The 24,242-nt window shown below is 34.2% G+C and overlaps 1 protein-coding gene across 3 annotated transcripts in view; it reads right to left on the bottom strand.

Moving 5' to 3' along the window:
- Window positions 1–24,242, bottom strand: part of EML1 (EMAP like 1) — a 269,917-nt gene that overhangs the window by 55,788 nt on the left and 189,887 nt on the right. For 2 of the 3 annotated variants that reach the window (XM_044664596.1, XM_044664594.1), the window contains 2 exons: window positions 12,708–12,736; window positions 7,421–7,550 (listed from right to left, as the gene is read on the bottom strand). In XM_044664596.1, the coding sequence (XP_044520531.1) occupies window positions 7,421–7,550; window positions 12,708–12,736 (159 nt within the window). Of the gene's footprint in view, window positions 1–7,420; window positions 7,551–11,180; window positions 11,208–12,707; window positions 12,737–24,242 lie in introns of all 3 variants that reach the window. The other variant, XM_044664593.1, reaches the window with a different exon arrangement.

Raw genomic sequence — 24,242 nt, 5'->3', positions numbered from 1 at the left:
CCCCAACCTTGGTTATCAATCAATCTTATCTCCTTAGTCTTCCATAGCTGTACTTCTTCATCATTTCCTTGAAACAAATAGTTGATTATTAGTACCCAAAGGGCACTTAAGGATAGAGATTCTTGTCTTCTTCACTTGTCACTTGTATGTCTGGGTTTTACACATAGTGAGGTCTTTGAAATGTTTGTTGACTTGAACTGGATGAATATTTTATTCAACAACAACAAAAGACAACCAAGAGATACAGTAGGGAATATTTTATCTTTTCTGTCGTTAAAAAATAAAGATAAATTAAAAAACTATTTATGAATAACCAAGATACATATAATGCTTTAAGCTGACAAAACTCTTCAGGTTTACAAAGCACTTATATTACAATCATCTCATTTAACTCTTGCAGTCCTGGGAAGTTTGATATTAAAGTTCATTAATCAGCATCCACTAAGGAGCTTCTCAGTTACATATAACCTTCAGATACTAATTTATAGGGTGAAATCTGCAACTAAACATTGCTTCAACACTTAATGGGATTGCATTCACCACTAACTGACATCTAATTGGAATGGCTCTTTAATCTAAAAATCACTGAAAATTCCCCAGTATAATTTACAGCATATTTGTTCATAAAATTTTCTTAAAAGGTTATAAGTATTTAGTCTCAAATACTATTATAAAATGTGAAGCTATGATATCATTTCTATGAAAGTAGCCTTAATGAATGTAAGGGAGGAGTTACAGAACCTCTACTTCAATTAATCAAGGTAAGGGCATGATTCATTTTTTACAATCTGTAAATAAGATTGTTTATTCTATGTGATACTTTTGCTAGGCACAAGCCTCTTTAATTAGATCAAGAGAGGAAGATCATGACTAGTTAACCAATTCTCTGGGGACTTTAAAGAGACTAGTGGAATGTCAGCAGTAGACAATTCAGCAAAATAGTCAAGAAGTACCCAAAGTTCAGGAGTACTTTGAGGAGTCAGACCTTTCCCTTTATACCAGAGGGAAGTAGGGGGGATAGGTGAGGTCAGAGGGAGCATTATATTCTCCATCATTTTCTATATTGAACATATTATCAGAAAGCCTGAACCAGTAGCAGACAATACATTCAGAAGACACATCAAGAACAGATAGACACAGACAGTAACAGAAAGATATTGCCACCTGGGAAAGAAAGTAGCTTCAAGGAGTGTGATCCCCTCATACAAGAGAAGAATATCAAACAGGGGAGTCAAGAATGGCTTTCCAATAATGAGTCATTAGTTTACTCTCTAGCCAATAATCTCCTTATAAATGCTTCACTAACATCTTCTAACTGTAAATCCACTCTTTCCCTAAAAATTTATGGAAAAGACCACCCCAGACCTTTGTAAGGATTTTTAATACCATTTGCTTCCATCTTGATAAAATATCTTTGCTCCCATCTTGATAAAATATCTTTGCTAAAGGCCAAATGAAGTCTGGTCAACTGTCAATAGGAAACATACCAGTGGGGCTTATGGGCAACAGTGTGAGAAACTCAACCTTTTAGGATTACTAAGTAATATCAAGAAAGCATCATGGAGGAAAAGGCATAAAGTTCTAGGATCAGCAAATACTAGTTTGTCAGCTGTGCTTCTGCCCATGAGAGATGATATTCCAGTCAAGTCCTTTCTCCTTAGCTTCACTTAGCATGAAATAGGATTTTAGGATATAGAGTTGCATGACGTTTTTTGGTGATGGTAGGGATATTCTTTGAAAGCAAAATATTTGTAATGTTCTGTTTTGGCTTCAATGATTATTCAAGTCTATTTTTTCTATTGATAACCTCATTTTTAATCATAAAAACAAAATTTTAAATATCTTCAAGTCTCCACAAAAATCTAGTTTAAAAAATTCCTTTTTGAGGTTCAAGAAAACTCATCATATTAAATGCTACTTGAATGTGAGATAAAACATGCTTCTATGGCTATTTTCTCCCATTAAGGTCAACCAAGCAAAATGCTTTAGGCAGAAAAGAGAATGCAATTATTTCACTTACTGTTTCTCCAAATTCATTATTATAACAATACACATAGTTATTGAACTATGCATACTCTTTGATACATTGAGGCCTATACCCCGAAGAAATCCAAGAAAGGGGAAGGACTTATATGCACAAAAGTGTTTATAGCAATTCCTTTTAGAGTTGGCAAAGAACTGGAAACCACAATATCAGATTATTTACTATTGGGATGGGGGAGGGAATGGGGGGGAAGGAGAGAATTTGAGACTCAAATTTTTTTTTAAATGTTGAAAATTGTTTTTATATATAATTGGGTAAAAAAATTTTAAACACATATGTATGTATGTGTGTGTGTGTATATATATATATCTCACATATATAAAAGAAAGAACTGGAAACCAAGGTTGCCCCACAAGTGACAGGGCTGAACAAATTACGGATAGCACATTTTAGGAAGTTGGAACATGTCCAAAGCATAGGAAGAGGGAACCATTCCAAATGAGGGTAGGTTGACAAACCAAGGACATTAACTTGTATTAGAAAAGCCTTAAGAGGGGACATGATCACTATATTTATGTAGTTAGAGCTTCTCACATGAAAAGAAATTAGACTCATTTTATATGTCCCTCAACTAGTACCAGTGAATGGAAGAAATAGAGAGGTAAATTCCAGCTTAATATAAGAAAAATAATTAGAGCTGTCTCAAATAGGTCTCAGACAACATGGCTGCCTGAATGAAGGAAGACGGTTGAACTCCTATATCTAGCAAAAACTTGCAAAATGCCTCAGACCAAATAGTGATCAATAAATCTGAGAAGCTTTAGTATATGACTTCTTGAAATCCAGAACAGCATAAAATGCCAGCCAGACTTTTGTGGACTTACTAGCCAAATTAGTGTCAGTTCAGGCAAATAAGCTTTCATTATAGTGCCTAGAAGCATTCAAGTGTGACTAGAGCTGAATCAGAGATATAGTAGATGGCAAGGCCCTATGTTTTGAAGCACTGAGAATGAAGGGCTCTGCTGAGAAAACTGTAAGTTGCAAAGACTAGTTTGGGGGCAATTGTATTCAGAATTGGGAAGCCTGGCCTCTGGGACATAGAGGTTCCTAAAACTTTCCTAAGATGCCAAAAAGGGCATCTTAAAGATTCAGCACATCGAACCTCAAAAGTCCAGGAAGGGCTAAGAGAAAGAAGAAGTCAGTGTAAGCACACAAGTGACTCAATGTGAGAACAAGCAGGGACAATATCCCACACAAAAGTGGAATGGGAGGGGAGGAGTAGAGCCTGGCCCTAGGCCCTACTTCAGGAACCAAAGCTGAAGGAATGAGAAAAACCAAAGTCACTGTCAATCATAAAAAATTCAGAGATATCAAAAAATCCAACCTAGGACAGAATGATTTCATAATTCCTGGAATTATTTTTATCATAAAAAGAGATTAAAAGGAAAGATTTCCCAGTTTTCCACAAGATCTAAATAATACCTGGAAGAAACAAAATGAAGAATAAAAAAATAAATAAGAGCTCTGGAAAAAAGAATTTGAAGACTAGCTTAGAGGGGAATGCAGTAAAGTTTACTCAGGTAACAGACTCTTTAAAACTAGAATAAAGTGATCAAAATGTAATGACTTTATGAGACAGCAAAGTGTAACAGAACAGAAATAAGAGATTAAAAAAAGGAGAAGCAAATGTCAACTATCTGATAGCCAAATCAAGTGACTTGGTAAAAAGTCCCAGAGAAATAATTTAAAAATCATTGGATTCCTCAAAAGCCATAATAAAAAAGTATTGATAATATATTTTAAGAAATAATAAATTATAACTATTCATATCTACCAGAATGGGAGGGTTAATTAAGGATAAAAAGAATTCATCAATTATCTTCTAGATGAAACCTCAAAAGAAACCTTTCAAAAATGTCATAGCTTAAAATACAGAATTTCCATATCAAAGAAAAAAAATTTTTGCAAGTATCTTTTTGAAAAGAAGTGGTTCAAGTTCTAAGGAACTGGCCAGAATCACATAAGGCTGTCATTTTCCACCCTAAATGAGAAGTATGTAATTGGACAAAAGGCACAAGATATGGACTTAAAACCAAGAATAATTTACTCTCAAAAGTTGAGCATAATCCTTAGGGAGAAAAATAAACCTTTAATGGACTAGAAGATTTTTAAGTATTCCTAATGGAAAGACTTAGGCTGAGTAGGAACTTTGAAATATAAATGTGTCAAGAGAAAGAGAAAAATAAATTTATTTGAGCAATTTGATGATAGAGCTAATGTTCTAATGGGGCAGAAGAAGTAAGTGTTCCCTTAGAACTGTAATGCTTTCAAACAGTACTGAGAAGAAGGAAAAAGAGAGGATCTAGGAGTTAAGGGAAAAATAAAGAAGGGTATATATATACTACACTAGTGCTGAAGAGCTAAACGAGGGGGTTAGAAGTTGCTATTTCTCATAATTATGGTGGCTAAGAAAGAGAGTATATAAATATAGAAAAGGTAAGAGGAAATTGGTATCAAATGAATGTTGGCTCCATTTGAAACAAAGGAGAGTTGACTACAGAGACACACAATTTGATTTAGAAATATATCAAGCTCCACTGGGAAAACAGGTAGGGAGAAAGAAAGAGAAGTTAAGAGGACAGTACTAGGGAAGGGGAGAGGAGGATGGCAGTAAGTAAAACAAAGTTCTTGAACCTGAGGGGAAGATTAAAAGGGAACAAAAAAGAAAAGAATTGGATACTATGGTTAGACCCATCAACTGGAGAATGGCTGAAGAAAATGTAGCATGTGAATGTAATGGAATATTACTGCACTGTACAAAATTATGAATGAGCCAATTTTAGAAAATTTTATGAAGTATGTACTAATGTAGAGTAAAGTGAGCAGAAGAATTTATTTATATAAAAATTAACAACACTAAATATAAACAATTTTGAAAGATCTAAGTCAGTGGTTCCCAAACTTTTTTGGCCTACTGTCCCTTTTCCAGAAAAAAATTACTTAGCGCCCATGGAAATTAATTTTTAAAAAATTTTAATAGCAATTAATAGGAAAGATAAATGCACCTGTGGCCATCACCACCCCACCTGGATCGCTGCAGCACCCACCAGGGGGTGGTGGCTCCCACTTTGGGAATCACTGATCTAAGTGCTCTGATTAAAGCAACAACCGACAACATTTTCAGAAGACCTTTGATGAAATGAAGCATGTCAAGATGCAATGCATGTAAGGTGCCAGAAGAAAACACTTTTTGGACACAGTCACAGTATGGATTTTGTTTTGTTTGTCAATGTTAATTTGTTATGATGGTGGTTTTTATTTTATTCTCAATTGAGGTGAGGAATTATGAAGAAGAGGGAAGGTCAGCATTAGTGTTTCCCCTCCAAAAAAGAAGGGACACTGAAACATTTTAAATATTTTAAAATGCACAGAAAACAGAAAAATTCAATGTGAAATACAGAGAAGCTATAAAAGAAATGTTTAATGTATAATATACTTCTTTAAAAAGCAAGAATAAACTCACAGTTGCATATATAATCCTTTTTGTGTTTTGCCATGTATACAGAAATATTTATCATTTTGGTGTTTAGGATTTTTTAAAAAGTAGAATAGTTTATATTGTAAGGTAGTAAGTTTTCTTTCACTAAAGCCCTTTAATTGAGAACTTAATGTTCAACTCTTAGAAATGTCATGGGAGTTGTTTCTGCATTAGCAAGGATTGAACTATATGATCTCTGAAGTCCTACTCAACTCTTAGATTTTATAAAAATGTGAATTGTCATTGACCTCCTCCCAAGTCCCGGCAATTTACGTTGGGTATCTTCATTTTTTCATATAGTATCCCCTGGGAAATTATGTTGAATAGCATCTGTTTTATGTAGGTGGGGCTCCTTTCTCTTAAGAAGGCTGTTATTGAGATCACTATTGGTTAGCTTTGGTGCTCTATAAAGCACTTAAAAGGTCTATCTCACTATAGAGGGATGGTGTCAGAGGTTTTAGTAGAATTTCCATTGCTGACAAGAAATGCCTTCATGAGTAAGTATGGTGTGTTGCTACAGTGAATGTATGTAGAATGGATGTAGAAGAGTAACCATATTAAGTATTATCTTTTTTTTAAACCTTAGGAATTGTATCTTTTTAATCCTTTGTTAATAGTAAAATCATTTTTTATAACATTTTATGGCTGACTAGGTCTCTCATTGTGAGCTAATCCTGAAACTGAAACAAAAGACTGATATGAGTTAGGCCTGATCAATACAAATTTCTACCTTATGTCTTACTTTTGGTTTTACTCTTATAAACTTTATAAACTTTGGATATTCATTAGTACTTAAAGAAGCACTATTTACTTTCCATCTGGAACATTACTTTTTTCTTACAGTTCTGCTAACCTACCTGGGTTTTCATTCAAGATAAAAGATTCTCTTTACAAATCAGTCTTGCTCCATTAGTGAATATCTGGATTTCTCAAATCACTTAAAATTCCTTCTTCAAAGAGCATAAACAGTTGATTAAATTTACTTGCTAAGTAAACTTATTTTAAAAACAAAGGCCTTTCTTTTCATTATAAGTTAAAATCCCACATTTATGGGCCACATTAAATAAGATTTTCCCTCTATAAGTTCTTAACTGATTTCTCTATTGAAGGTGTTGAAATTAAAGTTAGTAACTATACTATTCAATACATACAAAAATTATTCCTAACAATATAATTATTATGATTATGAGCATAATAATACTGATATATTTATATTTGCATTTTTCTAAATGCTTTTTACATAATGATTCTGTGACATAAATAATGAAAATGTTATTTCTTCCATTTAATGAATAAAGAAACTTAAGGTTCAGGTATGTTTGAGTATATTGCCCTTGGGCATGGAGCCAGCAAGTATTAGAATTAAACTCAGATCACCTAATTCTGGATCCTGTGCCTTATCCACTATATACTAACTTGCCTCTAATGTATGCCATTTAAATGTTGCTTTTACAGAAAAGGCAAATCTTTTTTCATTATAACATACAAAAGAGTAAAAAACAAAAAAAGTTTTCATTCTAGTGACCAAAACAGCTTTTCTATAAATCAATAGCTTTTCATAGCATGATAAAGCTGAAAGGAAATCTCAGAGATGATCTAGTCCAAACTTATTTCAGAAGAGGAAAAAGAAGCCCAGAAGTCATAAAAATAGTAAACTGAATTCTGATCATTGATCTCAAGTTCTTTACACTATATCACATGATCTCCACTGAATACATTTTCAAACACTATATTAATGCCTATTTTTAAACTTGAACTGAATTAACAGAGATATGTAAATATTTATTTTAAATAGAATTGAGCTTTTAGTTTTATAAACCTTTTTAAAAAATCTAAATAAAACTTAAAATGAACATCAACCAACTAATAACTTCCAACCTAAGACAAATAAAGGATACACCCATTCCAGTTTAAGTCTTTTAGTTGGTAGTTCGACTTTTGCTTCCAAATTGTAAGATTCCACTTGATCTTTGGGCATGTACATGGTTACAGGGCGTCCACGAAGAAACATTTTTACATATCCTTCCTCTACAAAAAGTACAAATATTTTAGTGTAATACTCAGGTCACAAATAAAGCTGGGGAAAAAAACCAACTTCATACCCTCTATCACATATCTATACCTTAAAGATGAAAACTTTTTAAGTGTATAGGATGGTCCATGGTAAATATAATGAATGATTACACATGATAAAAATTAAAGTAATGAAGTAAAAGTTTTCTTAAATTTTTATTTTGATAGTCTACCATATAAATCAATCATATAATTGAACTTTCTAATATTATAAATTGTAAAAACTCAATAGTCTCAAATATTTCCAAAGAGACACTGTAGTACTTCATTATTCTCCATCATCATCAATACAGAGAAAAATGTCACCAAAGCAAAAATTACCATTAACTCAAGAACTTCAGTTAATTTAAAAAACTGATTGCAATGTAGTCTTTCATATGTTGATGCACAAACTATTTTTAATACTTAAAATGAATATTTATAGCTCAATAAACAGATAAATTCTGATATACTATTAACATCGTATAAGAACACAGTCATCAGAAGAGGTATCATGCTAGTAAACATGCAAAAAGAAAAGAGAAGTGCTCAAGTGAAAGTTAAAATGGGGCCAGAAGAATCACAGACAGATGTTAAACTTATTAAGTAGGCAAATGTTAAAGAAAAAGATACTCAAGAAATTCAAATTTTTATAATAGGCATAAACACTTATATATTATATATATTATGGTGTTGTACCAGAGAATCAGAAAACTGAATAACAAATGAAAATGCTGACAATGTTTAGAAAGCTAAGTAGATTGAGAAGTTGAGAAGTGATATGTGGTTCTGATTAGGACTCTGGGGAACTGATAAGGACCAGGTTAATTGTCTTATAAGTTTCTGGAGAAATTTGCTCAGCCTCAGATTTTTATGTGTTTGTTGATTTCTATGTCTATTTCTATCATTACATCAAAAAAAAGTCAACTAGTTTTCATTCAATTCCAACAATATTTGTCTCAATATATCTGAGGAGTTACTAGATAGAATAATCATGAGAATAGAAGGGTAAGATTCTTACAAAAAAAAGAAGATAAAGCATAATGTTCAGCAAATTACATTGATTTATCAGTTTTAAGGATTTCTGAGTTTATATTTTAAACAAACATCCTGCTTATTCTTATTTTATCTGGTATATGTGTTTCAAGTCTCTGATAAGAACTTTATACTACACATTTAATTTGGTTTTGAATGTTCTTCCATATTCTTCATCCTCATATATCTCCTGTTAGTTGCTCAGTCTACTTCATTCTATTTCTCACATTTTCTAGTCAAAGCCTTCATCATCTGATACCTGAATCACTGCAACAGCTTCCTAAAGACCCTACTGTTTCTCTACTTTATCCTGCATACAAATGCTAGGTTCATAATCTTCCTTAGTCCTAATATTACTGGGTCATTTATCTATCCAGAAATCTTCTCTGGTTATTTTCCTCCGTATCAAGTCTAAACTTTTTTACTTGTCTTTGGTTTATTTGCCATTATTTCCTACTATAGATGCTTTATTCTAATGACATTGGTCTTTGTACAATCTGACAAGTATTTTCTGCTCAATCCTGCCTTTGTGCCCTTGCTTATCTTTTGAATTTCTGGATTTATCAAAAATCTTACCCATCCTTTAAAAGCAAGCTTAAATGCCACTTCCTCTTGAAGCCTTTCCTGTTTTTCATGGAATTTTATAGTTCACTAGAAACCTTAGAGGTCTTAGTAGCTTAGTTACTTCCTTAAACTTGAATCTCTTACTCACTGATTTTCATTTTTTCTGAATATAAATTACAATATTTAGAATTCCTTTCAAACAACTTAACACAATTTATATTTGAACTGTCTTACATTGTTTGGTGAGTAAAAGACAGTGTCATTTCTATTAAAAATACTGATTAAGACCACAATCCAAAGATCTGCATGTATATACTTGCTTCATTTACTCGGCTGTGTGACCTTCTTTAAATTTCTTAAACTCTTAAAGCTTTGGTTTCCTCACCTATAAAATGAGAGGAATAATATTTGTGCTACATAAACCATTAAGCACTATATTTGTAAGTAATTATTATCAATTTTGTTTTTGTCAATATTTTTAGTTATATCTCCTGAACCAAATTCTAATCAAATGAAGGCAAACATAGTTTTATAGTTTCCTTAGAATACAGTGTTGCTCACAGAGTAGGCACTCAATAAACACTGATTTACTAACAATAATTTGGTGGGTGACTTATTAGAAATTATATGTAAGAAAAAAGTAAAGTTGTTTTGCAACTTTCCTTTTGGATAAAATATTTCTCACTTGAAGAACTCATTAATTTGGTGAAATTATAATTTTAAATTACATTTATGAATGTAAATATTCTGAGTCACTGTATGCTAAAAATGTTATACTGAGGGCTACACTATGCCAGCAATTATGCTTATATCAATAATTCTGACATTAAGGCTTAATATTAGAGACAGACTTGAGAAGTTACTGTATATTAGTAATCAAATGTGAATAATCATCAAGATGATTATGAAAAAGAACTGTTTTGGTTAACTGAAACTTCAGCTTAGGCCAAATGGGCAAACACCAAACCAAACCAAAAAAGCTGGATTGATAAAACTTAATAGGATCTAAAAACATTGAATACTAGAGAGAAAGTAGTAAAAATAAACAAAGACCCTAGGGCAGTGATGGCTAACCTTTTAGAGACCCTCAGGCCACATGTGAGCCCCCCCACCTTACCCTAGACAGGGGAAGGAGGAAGTATTCCCATTGGGCTGCTATGAGAAATGTCCTCAGGCACACATGGAGAGGGAGAAAGGAGCAGCGCCCTCTGGTACATGTGCCATAGGTTCGCCAACATGGCTCTAGGCCAATGTATTAGGAATGAAGGCCAATATAAATTAATTCTTCATAGGAATAAATGCTATCTAGTTGAAATGAATTAATGAATGATATCTATGTCAATATGGCTTTAAAATATCCCAATTAAAGGAAGGTTGGGGGTAGGAGGAAAAATTACATCATTCCTATAACATTAAAAAATTATAGATGCATATAATTAATATTTATGAAATGTACAAATATATAGCAATTTAATTCATAATAATAAAAATGTTTGATTTAAGTTTACTTATAGAATAATTCTATAATACTATTTAAAGTACCGAATTTATTCATAGATGTCTTATGTATTGAAAATTCAGAGAATCTGTATTAAAGAAAAAGGAACAAGAGAAAAGCAATGCTTTTTCAGGCATATGTTAGAATAATAGCAAGCAACCACCAAATCTATAGGCTTTTTAGTAGGGATATTTTAGCAGAAGTGCAGGATATAATTTCAAACACAAAGGGGCATCCAGGGATTGCCATATAGCTCTCTTAAGATTTTTTTAAAAGATAAGTTCTTAGTATCTGCCAAGATAAACCAAGATCCCAATTATAGCCTCTAATTGGAACATATCCAAGGAGACTCTTATGAATGCTTTGAACAAAGTAAATTGAAGTGGATTGCATTGCAAAAAAAAAAATTCATACAGGGAGACTGTGTTTGCCTGTATGAAAAAGAAGTTTCTGTAGCCTGGGTAACAGTTTTGCTCAGAGAGCTATGAGGTTTCAGAGGTGAAGCCTACCTTTGCAGTGTGTCACACGGCGTTTCCCTTGTGATGTCAGAGACAGAGACAGAAGAGCTTGATAAAGAGATGTTCAAATTCAACAAGACTGCCTTGATCCCTGCTCTATCAGTTGTTCATCTATTTCAGTTAGAGGCTACCCTGTCAATTGATTAATTGACCATTCAAAGGATGCTTACAAGTGAATTTAATACCAAGCTCTTTGAGGGACCCATGGTATACTTCAATGATCCATGGTTTCGTCAGCTTGGGTACTCAAATCACCTAATGCAGATCATAACCCTTCCATGTTTTAGTAAAATTATAATAAATGATTATAGTCTAAGAAAAAAATCAATCAACTGATTGTCAATGTTCATTTTTTTAAAAACCCTTACTTTCTGTCTTAGAATCAATACTGTGTATTGGTTCCAAGGCAAAAGAGTGGTAAGGGGTAGGCAATGGGGGTTCAGTGACTTGCCCAGTCACATAGCTAGGAAGTGTCTGAGGCCAAATTTGAAACTAGGACCTCTCATCTCTAGGCCTGGCTCTTAATCCACTAAGCCACCCAGCTGCCCCTGTGTCAGTATTCTAAAGGTAAGCCTCTCTGAACTTTACTAAGTCTGATCCTCAGATAGTGGACACAGAGTCCATGGCTGGGCCATACACAAAGACTTTCCTACTTGGTAGAACCTTGGCAGAGCTTGTACTCCCCTGGAATTGCTTATGGGAAACCAGGGTCACCTCCACATTGTGATAAGGCATTAGAGAAGGACTTCAGTGGAAGATGATGAAATGTATACCAACAGAAATTTTTTAAATTGTATTTTAATTATATATTTATTTTAAGACAAGGTGAAATTAAATTAGTTTCTTCAATTTGACTTTTAAAAAGTGTTTGCATTTTCAATGCAATTTAAAATAAGGTTAATAAACTAAAGTAGCATTTCCCTTATGAAATATGTTAAAAGAAAAAATAGATGTATACAGGTATATATTAACTATTAGTGTGCAGTATAGGAAATCAAAAGGCCAAAAAAAAAGTTACTTTTAGACAGGGTTATAATTTGATGCATCAGAAGCTTCCCCTTTTAAAGAAATGCAAATGTTTATAAAAGAAGCCTAGTTAGTAACAAAGGAAACAGAAGCCCTTTATCTTTCGACATAGAAAATCCTGTTATATATAGCATGGGCAGTGGCAATTCAGTCTTCCCCCATATTGCCAAGTTAAAGTACCTTAAATCCAGTTTGAAAAGGGACCAATTACAGGGTTAAGAGTCTCTAGAACCTTTAAAATCTTGGTCTCGCTGTTAATGACCAAAAAAAGAGTACCAATTATTATCTGAATCAGATAACTGGAAGCTAAGCTGACACTGTTCACTTGTCTTACAGTCTCTATTACACAAATGTTATAGACTTTCTTATCACTGAATTCAGTGACAAAGGGTAAAATGCTCAAATTTTATACCATTGAAACCTTTTATTCATATTAATAATTCTAGATTTCAAGAGGTAAGAATGCATAAAGTAAAATAAAATCAAACCTACCTGCACTGAAAATTGGTTCCTTGGGTTTGCTGTAGAAATAAAGTAGAAAATAAATCTAAATATTGAAAGAAGTCTTTGAGATATAATACACTTTACATACATAATAAGCATCTATTACTATCAGCTGTAGTAATTCATTTCACTTTTAGGTTGCATCAATTTATTTTGCTCTCATTATTATTAATGAATTAACTGAATAAGTTGAGGTATATGAATGTGATGGAAAGTCTTGTGCTAATACTTTTATTTAGAGAAGTAAGAAGATAGATGATTTCAAAGAGATGAAAAGACATATGAACTGAAGCAGAATCAGAATCATTTATAACATCAATATTAAAAAATGAACAATTAAACATTTCTTATAAACTAATGAAGAATGAAATGAGCAGACCAAGGAGAACAAGTGATTAGATAATTAAGTACATACAAATAATATACAATATACTTACATATGCAAGTAAACACAAATTATGTATATTTATATGTAAATTATAACATTGTAAAAGACAACTTTGAAAGCTACAAGAATTTTGATCAATGAAATGATTATTTATGATTTTATAGGACAGATGATGAATTAGACTACTCACCTTCTGACAAGAGTAACAGTTTTATGGTATAGAATGAGACATACTTTGCACACAAATAATGAAGGCATTTGTTTTGTCTGACTACCTATTTGTTACAAGAAATTTATTTTTTCTCTTTTTGGTCAGTGGAAGGGGTTTGGAATGGAAGAGAGAGAAAACAGATTTGTTAATGTTTTAGAAATTCTTAGATAGAGAAGTTGGAGGTGCAATAAATGTGGAATGTTGCATGCACTTTCAAATGAGGTCATGATATTGTTAGTTTTGCCTAACTATTTTATTATTTTGTTTTAAGAGACTTCTCAGAGGTAGAGTAATTTGTAAACATTTGTAAAGGAAAAACAGAATAAACATCAATAGAACTTTTTATAAAAAAAGAAAAAATATTACAAGTGACTTTAACTATAACCTCTATGTAGATGAAACCCAGATCTATGCATCTAGTTCTGAGTTGCCCAGAGAGCAAGGTCTACATCTCTGTCTACATTTGAGTTTAACTGCATTTAATTACCATCTCTAAGCTGATGATTCTCTAATCTACCTATCCTGCCCCAACACCTCTTCTGATCTCCAATCTCACATCTCCAATTGCCTTTCAGATACTTTTAATTGGATGTCCAGTAGACATCTTAAACGCAATATATTCAAAATAGTACTCATTTCTTCCCCATAAACCCTACCTGCACCAGTCCCAACTACCACTCCCCTATTACTGTAGAGGGCAACTCTGGTTGGCAGTCTGAACTTCTCACTCTCACCTCCCATATCAACTATTGCTAAGGTCTTTTAATTTCACCTTTGTAATATCTTTCAGACATCCCCCCTACTCTCCTATGATACTGCAATCATTCTGGTGCAGGCCCTCATTGCCTCATGCCTGGATTGATTATTTCAATAGCTTGTTGTGAGTGTGGGAGTCTACCTTAAGTCTCTTCCCCTCTATTCAGCCACCAAAGGGATTTTCCCAAAACACAGGCCCAATTGGTCACTCCCCTAATCCTTTCAGTTACTTTCAGTTGCAGAAACAAAATGCTCTGATCATTCAAAGCCCTTCAAAACCTTGCTTCCTCTTTCCTTCCTAGTCTTCCATTTTATTCAGCTAATATGTACTCTTGGATACATTGACACTGGCATCTTGGCTGTTCCATTAGTGAAACACTCCATTTTTTGGCTCTGGGCTTTTTCTTTTACTGTTCCCTATGTCTGGAATGCTCTGCCTCCTGCCTTACCTGGTTTCCTTTAGGTTCTAACTAAAATCTCATCTTTTCTCAAGCCCTCTTAATTCTGGCACCTTCTCTCTGTTAATTATTTTCTAGTTATCATATATGTAGATAGCTTTGTACATATACTCATTTGTATATTATCTTTCTCTCATTAGATTGTAAACTCCTTGAAGGAGACTGCCTTATATTTTTTTTGTATCCTCAGTATTTAGTACAGTGACTACACAAAATAGGTATTTTTAAAATGTTGATTGATTACTGGATAATTCTATCAGAATGTCTTAACCAGCCCCTCAAATCCAACATGTCAAAAACCTAGTTCATTAGTTTTCCTTCTAAACTTCCTTTTTTTCACTTCACTCAGTCTCCTGTGTTTGAAACTTGATGTTCTTTTTGACTTTTCCTTTTTTCATCTCTCATGTCTTAATTAATTACTAAGTCCTTTTGATGCTTCTGACACAGTAACTCTTGAATCCATTTTCTCCTCTTGATTCTTACTGCCACCATATTAATATAAGTCCTTGATAAGACCTAGAAAACTACTGTAGTGGCTTCTTAACAAAAATGATTACCTTTATTTTTCTTCCACCCTTCCAAATCATCCATGACAAGCTACCAGACTTAACTCTTTTATACACAGATCTTTTTGTATAAATCCTTTACCTAAAAGTAAAATATGAAATGCTTTGGCGAGGATTCATAGTCTTCCATCATGGTCTCTTTCCAACCTCCTTTCATGTTATTTATTTCCATATAATCTATGGCCTAGTCATACTAGACAACTTACCATTTTCTAAACATATACTCCCCCCCCACACACACACACACATTTTTCCATCTTCTTGTCGTTGCATATGATGTCTCCTATGCCTGTATCTTCTCTATCTACTAAATTCCTACTTATCATTCAAGACCAATTAAAATGGAATTTCCTCTGGAAAGCATGGATTCCTTTAGTTAGTAAGAACTTTTAACTAACCTACTTGGACATCATATAAAATACTTTATTCCTTTAATATGCTCTAATCATGAATATGGGACTGTTAAACAGAGGGTCCATCTCAGAGTAAGGAAGACCTGAGTTTAAGATCCATCACTGATACATATTGGTTGCATGACCCTAAGAAAACAACTTAATTTTAAAGTGATTTCAAAGTGACTCTTTAAAGACTATAAATTGCAGAACAAGGGTTGATCTATAAAGGGAGTTGTGTTTTTTTTAAACCAAGAGTTCACTAACCAATGAAATCACAGGTCTGGACACTCCCCAAATTGCATTTGTATGTGTCATCTCCCTGCTCCATGAAAGTAGGGACCATGCCATAGCTAAACTCATTACATTAATTACAACTGAGTATTCTATATAGAGTAGGGCCTGAATAAGTATTTATTAAATTTAACTGAATGTAGTTAGTAAAGATAAAAGAAGAATGTTGGTAAATGATTATTTTTAAAAATTAGATACTGGCATAATGGCTTCTTTTTCTTAGGTTCTTCTAATTTCAACATAAATGTGCTAATATATAATAAAATAAATGGGTGAAGCTAAGATTGAAGAACATAAAGAAGTATAGATAGTTCTTCCAAACCAATATTATCACAAATATCTAGAAAATATACAGATTAAGTCCTAATCAGAAAACCAAAAATAAAATTAGAGTGATTAATTTTTTTCCCCCCAGACTAAGCTGCCATAGGGAGACAGATTGAGAGGTCTGTGTACACTGGTGATGGAGTTTGGCCAGAGGTATGCCCTTTCAACACACAAGGCAAGAAAGGATGCCAGGCTCATATACAGATACCCATCTTGTGCAAGATTTGAGAAAAAGTTTCAAGCAACAGTTCTGTTCTCCACTACCACAGATACGGAGTGAAAGAAAGGGACTAAGGTTTAGGGGTCATTTTTCTGGATTGGGCCCTCGGTTGTGTGGCTCTGATCCTAGAAGCTGAGAAGGATTTTAGTTCCATTCTCCAGCCCAGTGTGAAGCCTGAAAGGGGAATAAACAGAGAAGGAATCCCAGACCAAAGGGGAGCCTGTATTTCTGCCACCCTGAATTAGCAGAGATTTCTAGATGGCTAAATAGATAGTGGGAAAAGCCAAAAGAAGTGTACCAGACCCAAACCAAGAAATCTGCAGAGTTAAGACCAGAATTGCAGTTGCCCTGTAATCAGATCACTTTGGGAGCAATGAACCCCATGAAAGCTGCAAAAAGATGTAAAAGGACAAAATCTTAGCTCAGTGATTCCAAGAAATGTTCAAGCCTAGTCCTAACATGAAGTCCAAAATCAGGAAGTAGGCTGGAAGAAAGAACAAATAAATTGTTAAAAATTCCACCAAAAAAGAGCTGCTATGGGAGGCAGGAAAGCTCAAGATTGGAAAAAAGAAAGTAACTCTAAGCAAAGCCTAAAACACACACACACACACACACACACACACACAGCATAAAACAGAATTCCTAAAAGAGACTAAAAAAATTTTTTTTATAAACTTAAAAAAAATTTAAAACCAAGTAGTAATGCTAGAGAAAAATAGGGAAAGAAACGAGAGATTTCAAAGAAGATTGGAAACATTTGGAATAGCTTGGAACAAGAGGCACTAAAAAATCATCCTGAAAATTAGAAATGACAAAATAAATACTAATGACTCCATTAGACAAAAAGGAATATTAAAACAAAGCCAAAATACTGAAAGAATAGGAGAACATATAGGATATCTCAGAGGAAAAACAACTGACCTGGAAAAGGAATCGAGGAGAAAGATTTAAGAATCACTGGAAGTCATGACAAAAAAACTCCAAAAAATGCTACATATGCAATTCCATGAAATCATAAAACTGTCCAAATCTCTTAGAACCAGAAAGCAAAGTATAAACAGAAATAATCCACTAATCACCTCCTAAAAAAATATGTCAAAATTAAAAGTTCCAGGATCATTTTAGCCTAAATCTTGAATTTCTAGGTAAACAAACAAACAAACAAATAAACAAAAGCACTTTAAGAAGCCATAAAGAAAGAATTCAGGCATTGAGAAACCATAGCCAGGATCACACATGATTTAGGAACCACTACTATTAGGAGTGGTGAATTTGGAATAAAGTATTCCAGAAAGGAAAGAGACATAGGCTTATAACTAAAAATTATTTACTTGGAAAAACTGAGTATAATCTTATTGATGGGGGTGGTAATGGTGGGGGGGAATGGACCTCTAATGAAAATGAAGATCTTCAAGCACTTTTTTTTTTAATTTAAACATTTATTAATAATCATTTTTAACATGGTTACATGATTCATGCTCCTACTTTCCCCTTCACCCCCCGCACTCCCGCCACCCATGGCCGACGCACATTTCCACTGGTTTTGACATGTGTCCTTGATCAAGACCTATTTCCAAATTGTTGGTGGTTGCATTGGTGTGGTAGTTTCGAGTCCACATCCCCAATCATGTCCACCCCGACCCATGCGTTCAAGCAGTTGCTTTTCTTATATGTTTCCTCTCCTGCAGTTCTTCCTCTGAATGTGGGTAGCGTTCTTTACCATAAATCCCTCAGAGCTGTCCTGGGTCATTGCATTGTTGCTGGTACAGAAGCCCATTACATTCAATTTTACCACAGTATATCAGTCTCTGTGTACAATGTTCTTCTGGCTCTGCTCCTTTCGCTCTGCATCAGTTCCCGGAGGTCTCTCCAGTTCGCCTGGAACTCCTCCAGTTTATTATTCCTTTTAGCACAATAGTATTCCATCACCTGCATATACCACAGTTTGTTCAGCCATTCCCCAATTGAAGGACATACCCTCCTTTTCCAGTTTCTTCAAGCACTTTTGATGAAAAGACTAGCCCTGAATATAAACTTTGAAATATAAACCCAGCAGTCAAGAGCAACCCATGCTGCCAAAAAGGAAAAGATGAGTGGGAAATCATAAAGTATTAAACAAGAATAGGCTGTTAATATTCTAACATTGGGAGATGATATCTATACCCCCCTGAAAACTCTATCATCATTGGGAATCAGATTAGATAGAGTACATGGGAGTATTTCTACTATGTTTGTATGATCTTAAAAGAATGGAAATGGGTAGAAGAGGAATTTGCTAGTGGAGAGAGAAGGATGAGAAAGGATGAGGAAAATTATTTTATATAATTTGGGTGTACAAGTAGAAGTCTATATAAATATGGAGGAAGGAGGATAGTGAACCTCAGTGTCATCTGGACTGATTTAAGAGGAAAAGAATGCAAATACACACACACACACACACACACACACACACACACACACAATGAGCTGGGTACAATTAGGTCCCGATTAATATAAATATGAATCCCCTAAAAAAAGTGCATTGCATATTTTTAGTAGTCTAGAACCAATTACCATATTTTATATAATTATAAATTGAAATAGTGGGAATTCAATTACATATAATAGCTTCAGGGGATTCATTACTCATACTAAGCAGGACCTACCAGTGTATTTCATTCAATAGGAAAATAGGTGGGAAAGAGGAGAAGGTAAAAGGGGGAATAAGACAGAGAGCAGATTGAGGCAACTATGTAGTACAGTAAGTAGAATACTAGACCTGAGTTCATATCTGGTCTTGGAAACAATTTACTTGATAGCTGTGTGTGTGTAAATGAAATTAGCTCATCCTCATTCATTGTTTAGACTTTAGCCATCAGAAATAATGTCACCCCACCCAACTTAGAATTAAGTGGGGAAGGGGCAGGTCTGTTACCCACACGTGACAATAAGTAACAAATCAAAACCAAGGGACTGCCCTTTGGGCAGTCCAAAACAGTGTTGAGGCTGCCTTTTGTACACTTGAAATTGGAGGTGGATGCAGGAAGTGACGAAAGATGCTATCTTTTAAATATGATGGTAACTTCCTGTGGAGGCAATTAGCGCTTTGAACTTGGTGTAGAAGGATCTCTGGTGAGACCTGAGACTGCTTCCCTCTGAATTGTCACATGGGTAAGTTAGGCTGACTTCCTTTCTCCTCCCTTGGCGTTTCTGGAGTCTACCCTCAAGGAGGCCTCTCTTGCCTCTCTAATTGTAAAAGGCCTTGTGGCTAGAAGCCTTGTTTAATTAACCTCTGTGCTCCTCTGCTGGGGCCTCTAAATTCTTATCTGGTCCAGACTTCTGGTCTGGCCCAGAGTCTCTCTCTCTCAATTTCCCTACCTTCGACCTTCCTAATTGTAAATAAACTTCCATAAAAGTCATCCTGACTTGGATCTATTTCATTTTGAAATCAAGTTAATCTGATTTCTGGCAACTATACCTTATATATCTAGTTTCCCCTCTTACATGTGAGACTGGGCAAATCACTTAATATCTGCTTCAGTGTCCTCATCTGTAAAGTGGGATAATTCCAGTGTTGTGGTAAGGAGAAAATGATTGAGAAGCATGTAAATCTTAAAGTGCCATACAAATGCTAGCTATTATCATTATTATAACTAGGATTAATCTTAATTAAAAAGGGTAGATTTCAAAGAGCAGCTTAAAAGATAAGAAAGGATAAGAACTTGTTATTGGGCTCTGGGTAAGGAAAAGAGAAAACGAACAGGGGAAAAGAACAGATTATACTAAATTTAAAGAGCTGGTGCTGAGTTAACTGTTTGTTTGTTTTTTAATGAAGAGAGAATTTTTTAAAAGAACAAATATAAAATAATAGGATAGAGGGGAAATCCACAATTAGCAGTCATAATTGAATATGAATAACATGAACTCATCCACAAAGCAGAGGAGAATAAAAGAATGGATTAGAAAACAGAATCCAAAAATATGTTTTTACAATGAAACACATTTGAAACAAAAAGATGCTGGAAGAAAATCTATTTTGCTTCAGTTGAATCTATTATGCTTTAGCTTCCTACACCAGGCAAGAGTAGTAATCATGAGCTCAGACAAACAGACTTAAAAGAGATAAACAAAGGAAACTACATTTTGTTGAAAGGTGCCAGGGACACCTTTTAATTAATATCAAACATTTACATATTATATGCCATATCATCTAAACATCTAAAGGAATAGTTAATATATTACATGGGAAAATAGATAGTGAAACTGAATAGAAGGTGTCAATTTTCCTCTCTCAGACCCAGATAAATATAACCAAAAAATAGACAAAAAAGGTGGCACTACAAAACAGGAATGTAACTTAGGAAAGTTAGATATAATAGATCTTTGGGAATTAATGAATAAGAACAGAAAGTAAGACATAGATAAATAGATAAATCAGCTATGCATGACATCTTTACAAACACTGACTAGGAAAGCAGAAATATTAAATGCATCTTTTATGGACCAAAATGCAATAAAATTTACATTCAGTTAAACTTCAGTGGCTCCCTGTTGCCTTTAGAATAAGAATAAAAATTCCTTTATTTGTTATTTAAAACATTTAATTTAGTTCGAACCTATCTTTATAGATGGATTCACATTTAACCCAATAGACACTATGTTCAATCATTTCGATCCTATGTTACTCTTTGTGAACCCATTTGGGATTTTCTAGGCAAAGATATTGGAATAGTTTGCCATTTCCTTCTCCAGTTAATTTTACAGATGAGAAAACTGAGGCAAACAGGGTTAAGTGACTTGTCCAGGATCATCACACAGCCAGTAAAGCTGGATTTGAATTGTGGAAAAGGTGTCTACCTGACTTCAGGCCCAGAATTCTATTTATCCCACCACTATACTTATATTCTATATTTCAGTCAAATTAGCCTAATTCTCTAGCCATAACTATTAGACATTTTCTAGAAATTACTACTTCCATGCCTTTTTACATACTATCCATAAGGCCTAGAATAAATATATCACTCAATCAATAAACATTTCTAAAGTGTATATACTATGTTCCAGGCAGTCTGGTAAGCACTAGAGATACAAATATGAAAAAGAAAGATAGTCCTTGCCTTCAAGGAGCTTAAAATCTAACTGGGGAAGACAACATACAAGGAAGCTGCAAAACAGAGAAGAGTACCTGGGGGCATGATGGAAAAGTCAAAGAAATCACAAAGTAGTACTGCTGAATGTGAAATGAGAAGATGTTCTGAGTGAAGCTTCTTCCTAAAACAGAATTTTTAGACAGATGGGTACCAAGGCTGATGGAATCATGTAGGATGAACATCCTCTCTCAGTTCCTTCGATTGGGGAATGGCTGAACAAATTGTGGTATCTGCTGGTGATGGAATACTATTGTGCTCAAAGGAATACCATGTGAACTGGAATGACCTCCAGGAATTGATGCAGAGTGAAAGGAGCAGAACCAGGAGAACATAATACACAGAGACAGATATACTGTGGCACAATCATATGTAATGGATTTCTCTACTAGCAGCAAAACAATAATCCAGGAAAATTCTGAGGGACTTATGAAAAAGAACGCTATCCACACATCCAGAGAAAGAACTGTGGGAGCAGAAACACTGAAGGAAAACAACTTGATCACATGGGTCACATCATCAAAACTGGGATTAAATAGTGTGAACACCCTCTTTAATTCTTTTATGCTTTTGAAAGGTTTTTCAAAATACTTGGGAAAGTATCTCTTTAGCACTTTCATGTCACTTGGGGTGAATGCTTTATATGTTTTCACGTGTACCACCCCTTCCCCAGGCTGCACAATGGTTCTAACTACGATTGGTAAAAGAGAGACTATGGAATTTGCGGATGTTTGGTTGTTATTGGGCTTTGATTTTTCATTGGTGGTATTATTCCCTAGGTATTTGGACTCCACAATCTCTAGCTGGAGAATTGTTTGTTTGTCCTGTTCCTTTCCTTCCCTTATCTGTTTTAGTACTTGGAATAGTAGTTTGATGTTATCTACTAGTTCCCCAGAATCAGTATCTTTCTTTTGTAAATATTAAAAATGATAGATGCTTGAAAATATATATATATTAGTATTTTAATTAAAGCCATGTTGATAGATAAAATCATTAGACCACGCGCTTGTAAGCATTCAAAACTGCCGCCACCATACTGCCTCCTAGCCAAGTTCCTACTCGCCAAAGAAGAGAGCACTCCCTCCTAACCCACGAGATTTAAGCGCTCCCCTGCGTCAAGACGTCGGAAACGGAAATCAGTTGGACCATGTTGGATCATGGGAAATGTAGTTTTATACATTTCCCAGATTCACTTGTTACAATTCCCCGTGAGGTCCGGCAAAAAAAAAGGTTAGTCCTTTTTTCTTCGCTGGACCTGTAAAAATAACAGCTTCTAAATTTTTCAGGAATTTGGGGATAAAGAAATAGATGAACAAATGGTTAAAATTAGACGCATTGACAAAAAACCAATTTGGGGGGCTGTCCCCCACTGGCACAACAGTGTACAATTTAAAACAATACATACAACTCAATTTCAACTCCCCATAGTTCAATCAACTGCACCCCAAAGTTCAATTTTTGGTCTTCATGGTACAGTGAAGGCTTTTCAGACATCTTCATGGTGTCTTCACCAAAACAAGTTCGTCATCTGGATTCTGGGGAGATGGCAAGGTCCTTATCCTGAAATTATTCTCAAAAGAATTTAAACCTTACATTATAGATTACAAAACATACATTTTCTTCTAAGATTTTATATAATTCCCCGTGAAATTACTCCTAAAAGAGTTAAATAAATATACATATATTTTTACATTATCGAATTTTAAAAAACTTAACAGATATCCCCGTGAGGTAATTCTTAAACACACCTTTTTTCTAAAAAAGGGTATCCCAGGTAAGGATGACAAAATACAAAGAATAGAATTCAAGAAAAAAGATGAAAAAATTAACTTGTGAAATGTAAAATGTGCAAAAATCTAGGGAGAATAAACTTAGACCTTTGAATGAAGGTCTAATTAAAGTGAATTCAACAGTGTGCAATTACCCATTCAGGGCCAGGACATAAGGAAAATGTCTCTCTCTGATCTGACTTATCATCAGCTTTTTAGGGAAGTGAGCCAAGTAAATAACCAATCTTAGGTGCTTTCTAGGAATCTAAGTCGAGGGGACCCACGTCCTCTAAGGTTTTAGAAAAGACTGGGACTCCAGGACTCAAACCCCAACTTCAAGCCCTAATGTATTGGCATAGAACTGCTATTTTGCAGATCTTAGTCAGTCAAGTCTCTGACCATGTGCTTTCTTTAGCACTATTAATGGCTTTCATATTCCCTTCTGGAATCAGAGAGGCATTTAAATCACAGTCCTATAGGCTCAGGTATTTGCTGTAGAATCAGAAAAAGGATAAATAATGATTATATATGTACTTCCAGTACAAGATGAGAAAAAGGAAAAATCAATTGCTCTCATTAAAAAAAATGTTTTAAAAATCAAAAATATATATATAGCTTAGAACTAGAAGGGTTATGTTACCCAAAAATGAGACTTTCTGTGAGAGAAAGTGGGTTTTACAAAATAGCAGATTCACAATGCACATTCAAATAGAGTACCATTATTTCCAATAGCACATTTCAAAACAATAAACAGTGATGTTCAAAATCATATACTTGTTACAACCTGTAACCCTTGGCAAATGCCGTTATTGCTTCCATAGCAAAATGTGATATTTAAAAAAGAAACCTTCTGGTATAATCATCCTCAGATAAGAATATACAGGAGCTCCTTGGCTTCCTGTTTTTAAAAAAAATCCTGGATAGGAATGCTTCTACCCATTTAAGGCAATAATATCTCTTATAATAAAATATATAAAAGCTTTATCCTTTAAGACAACAATTCTTAAGGATTTAAA

This window comes from Gracilinanus agilis, chromosome 2, assembly GCF_016433145.1.
Source record: "Gracilinanus agilis isolate LMUSP501 chromosome 2, AgileGrace, whole genome shotgun sequence".
Classification (NCBI taxonomy): domain Eukaryota; kingdom Metazoa; phylum Chordata; class Mammalia; order Didelphimorphia; family Didelphidae; genus Gracilinanus; species Gracilinanus agilis.
This window is presented reverse-complemented; position numbering and strand designations above follow the sequence as displayed.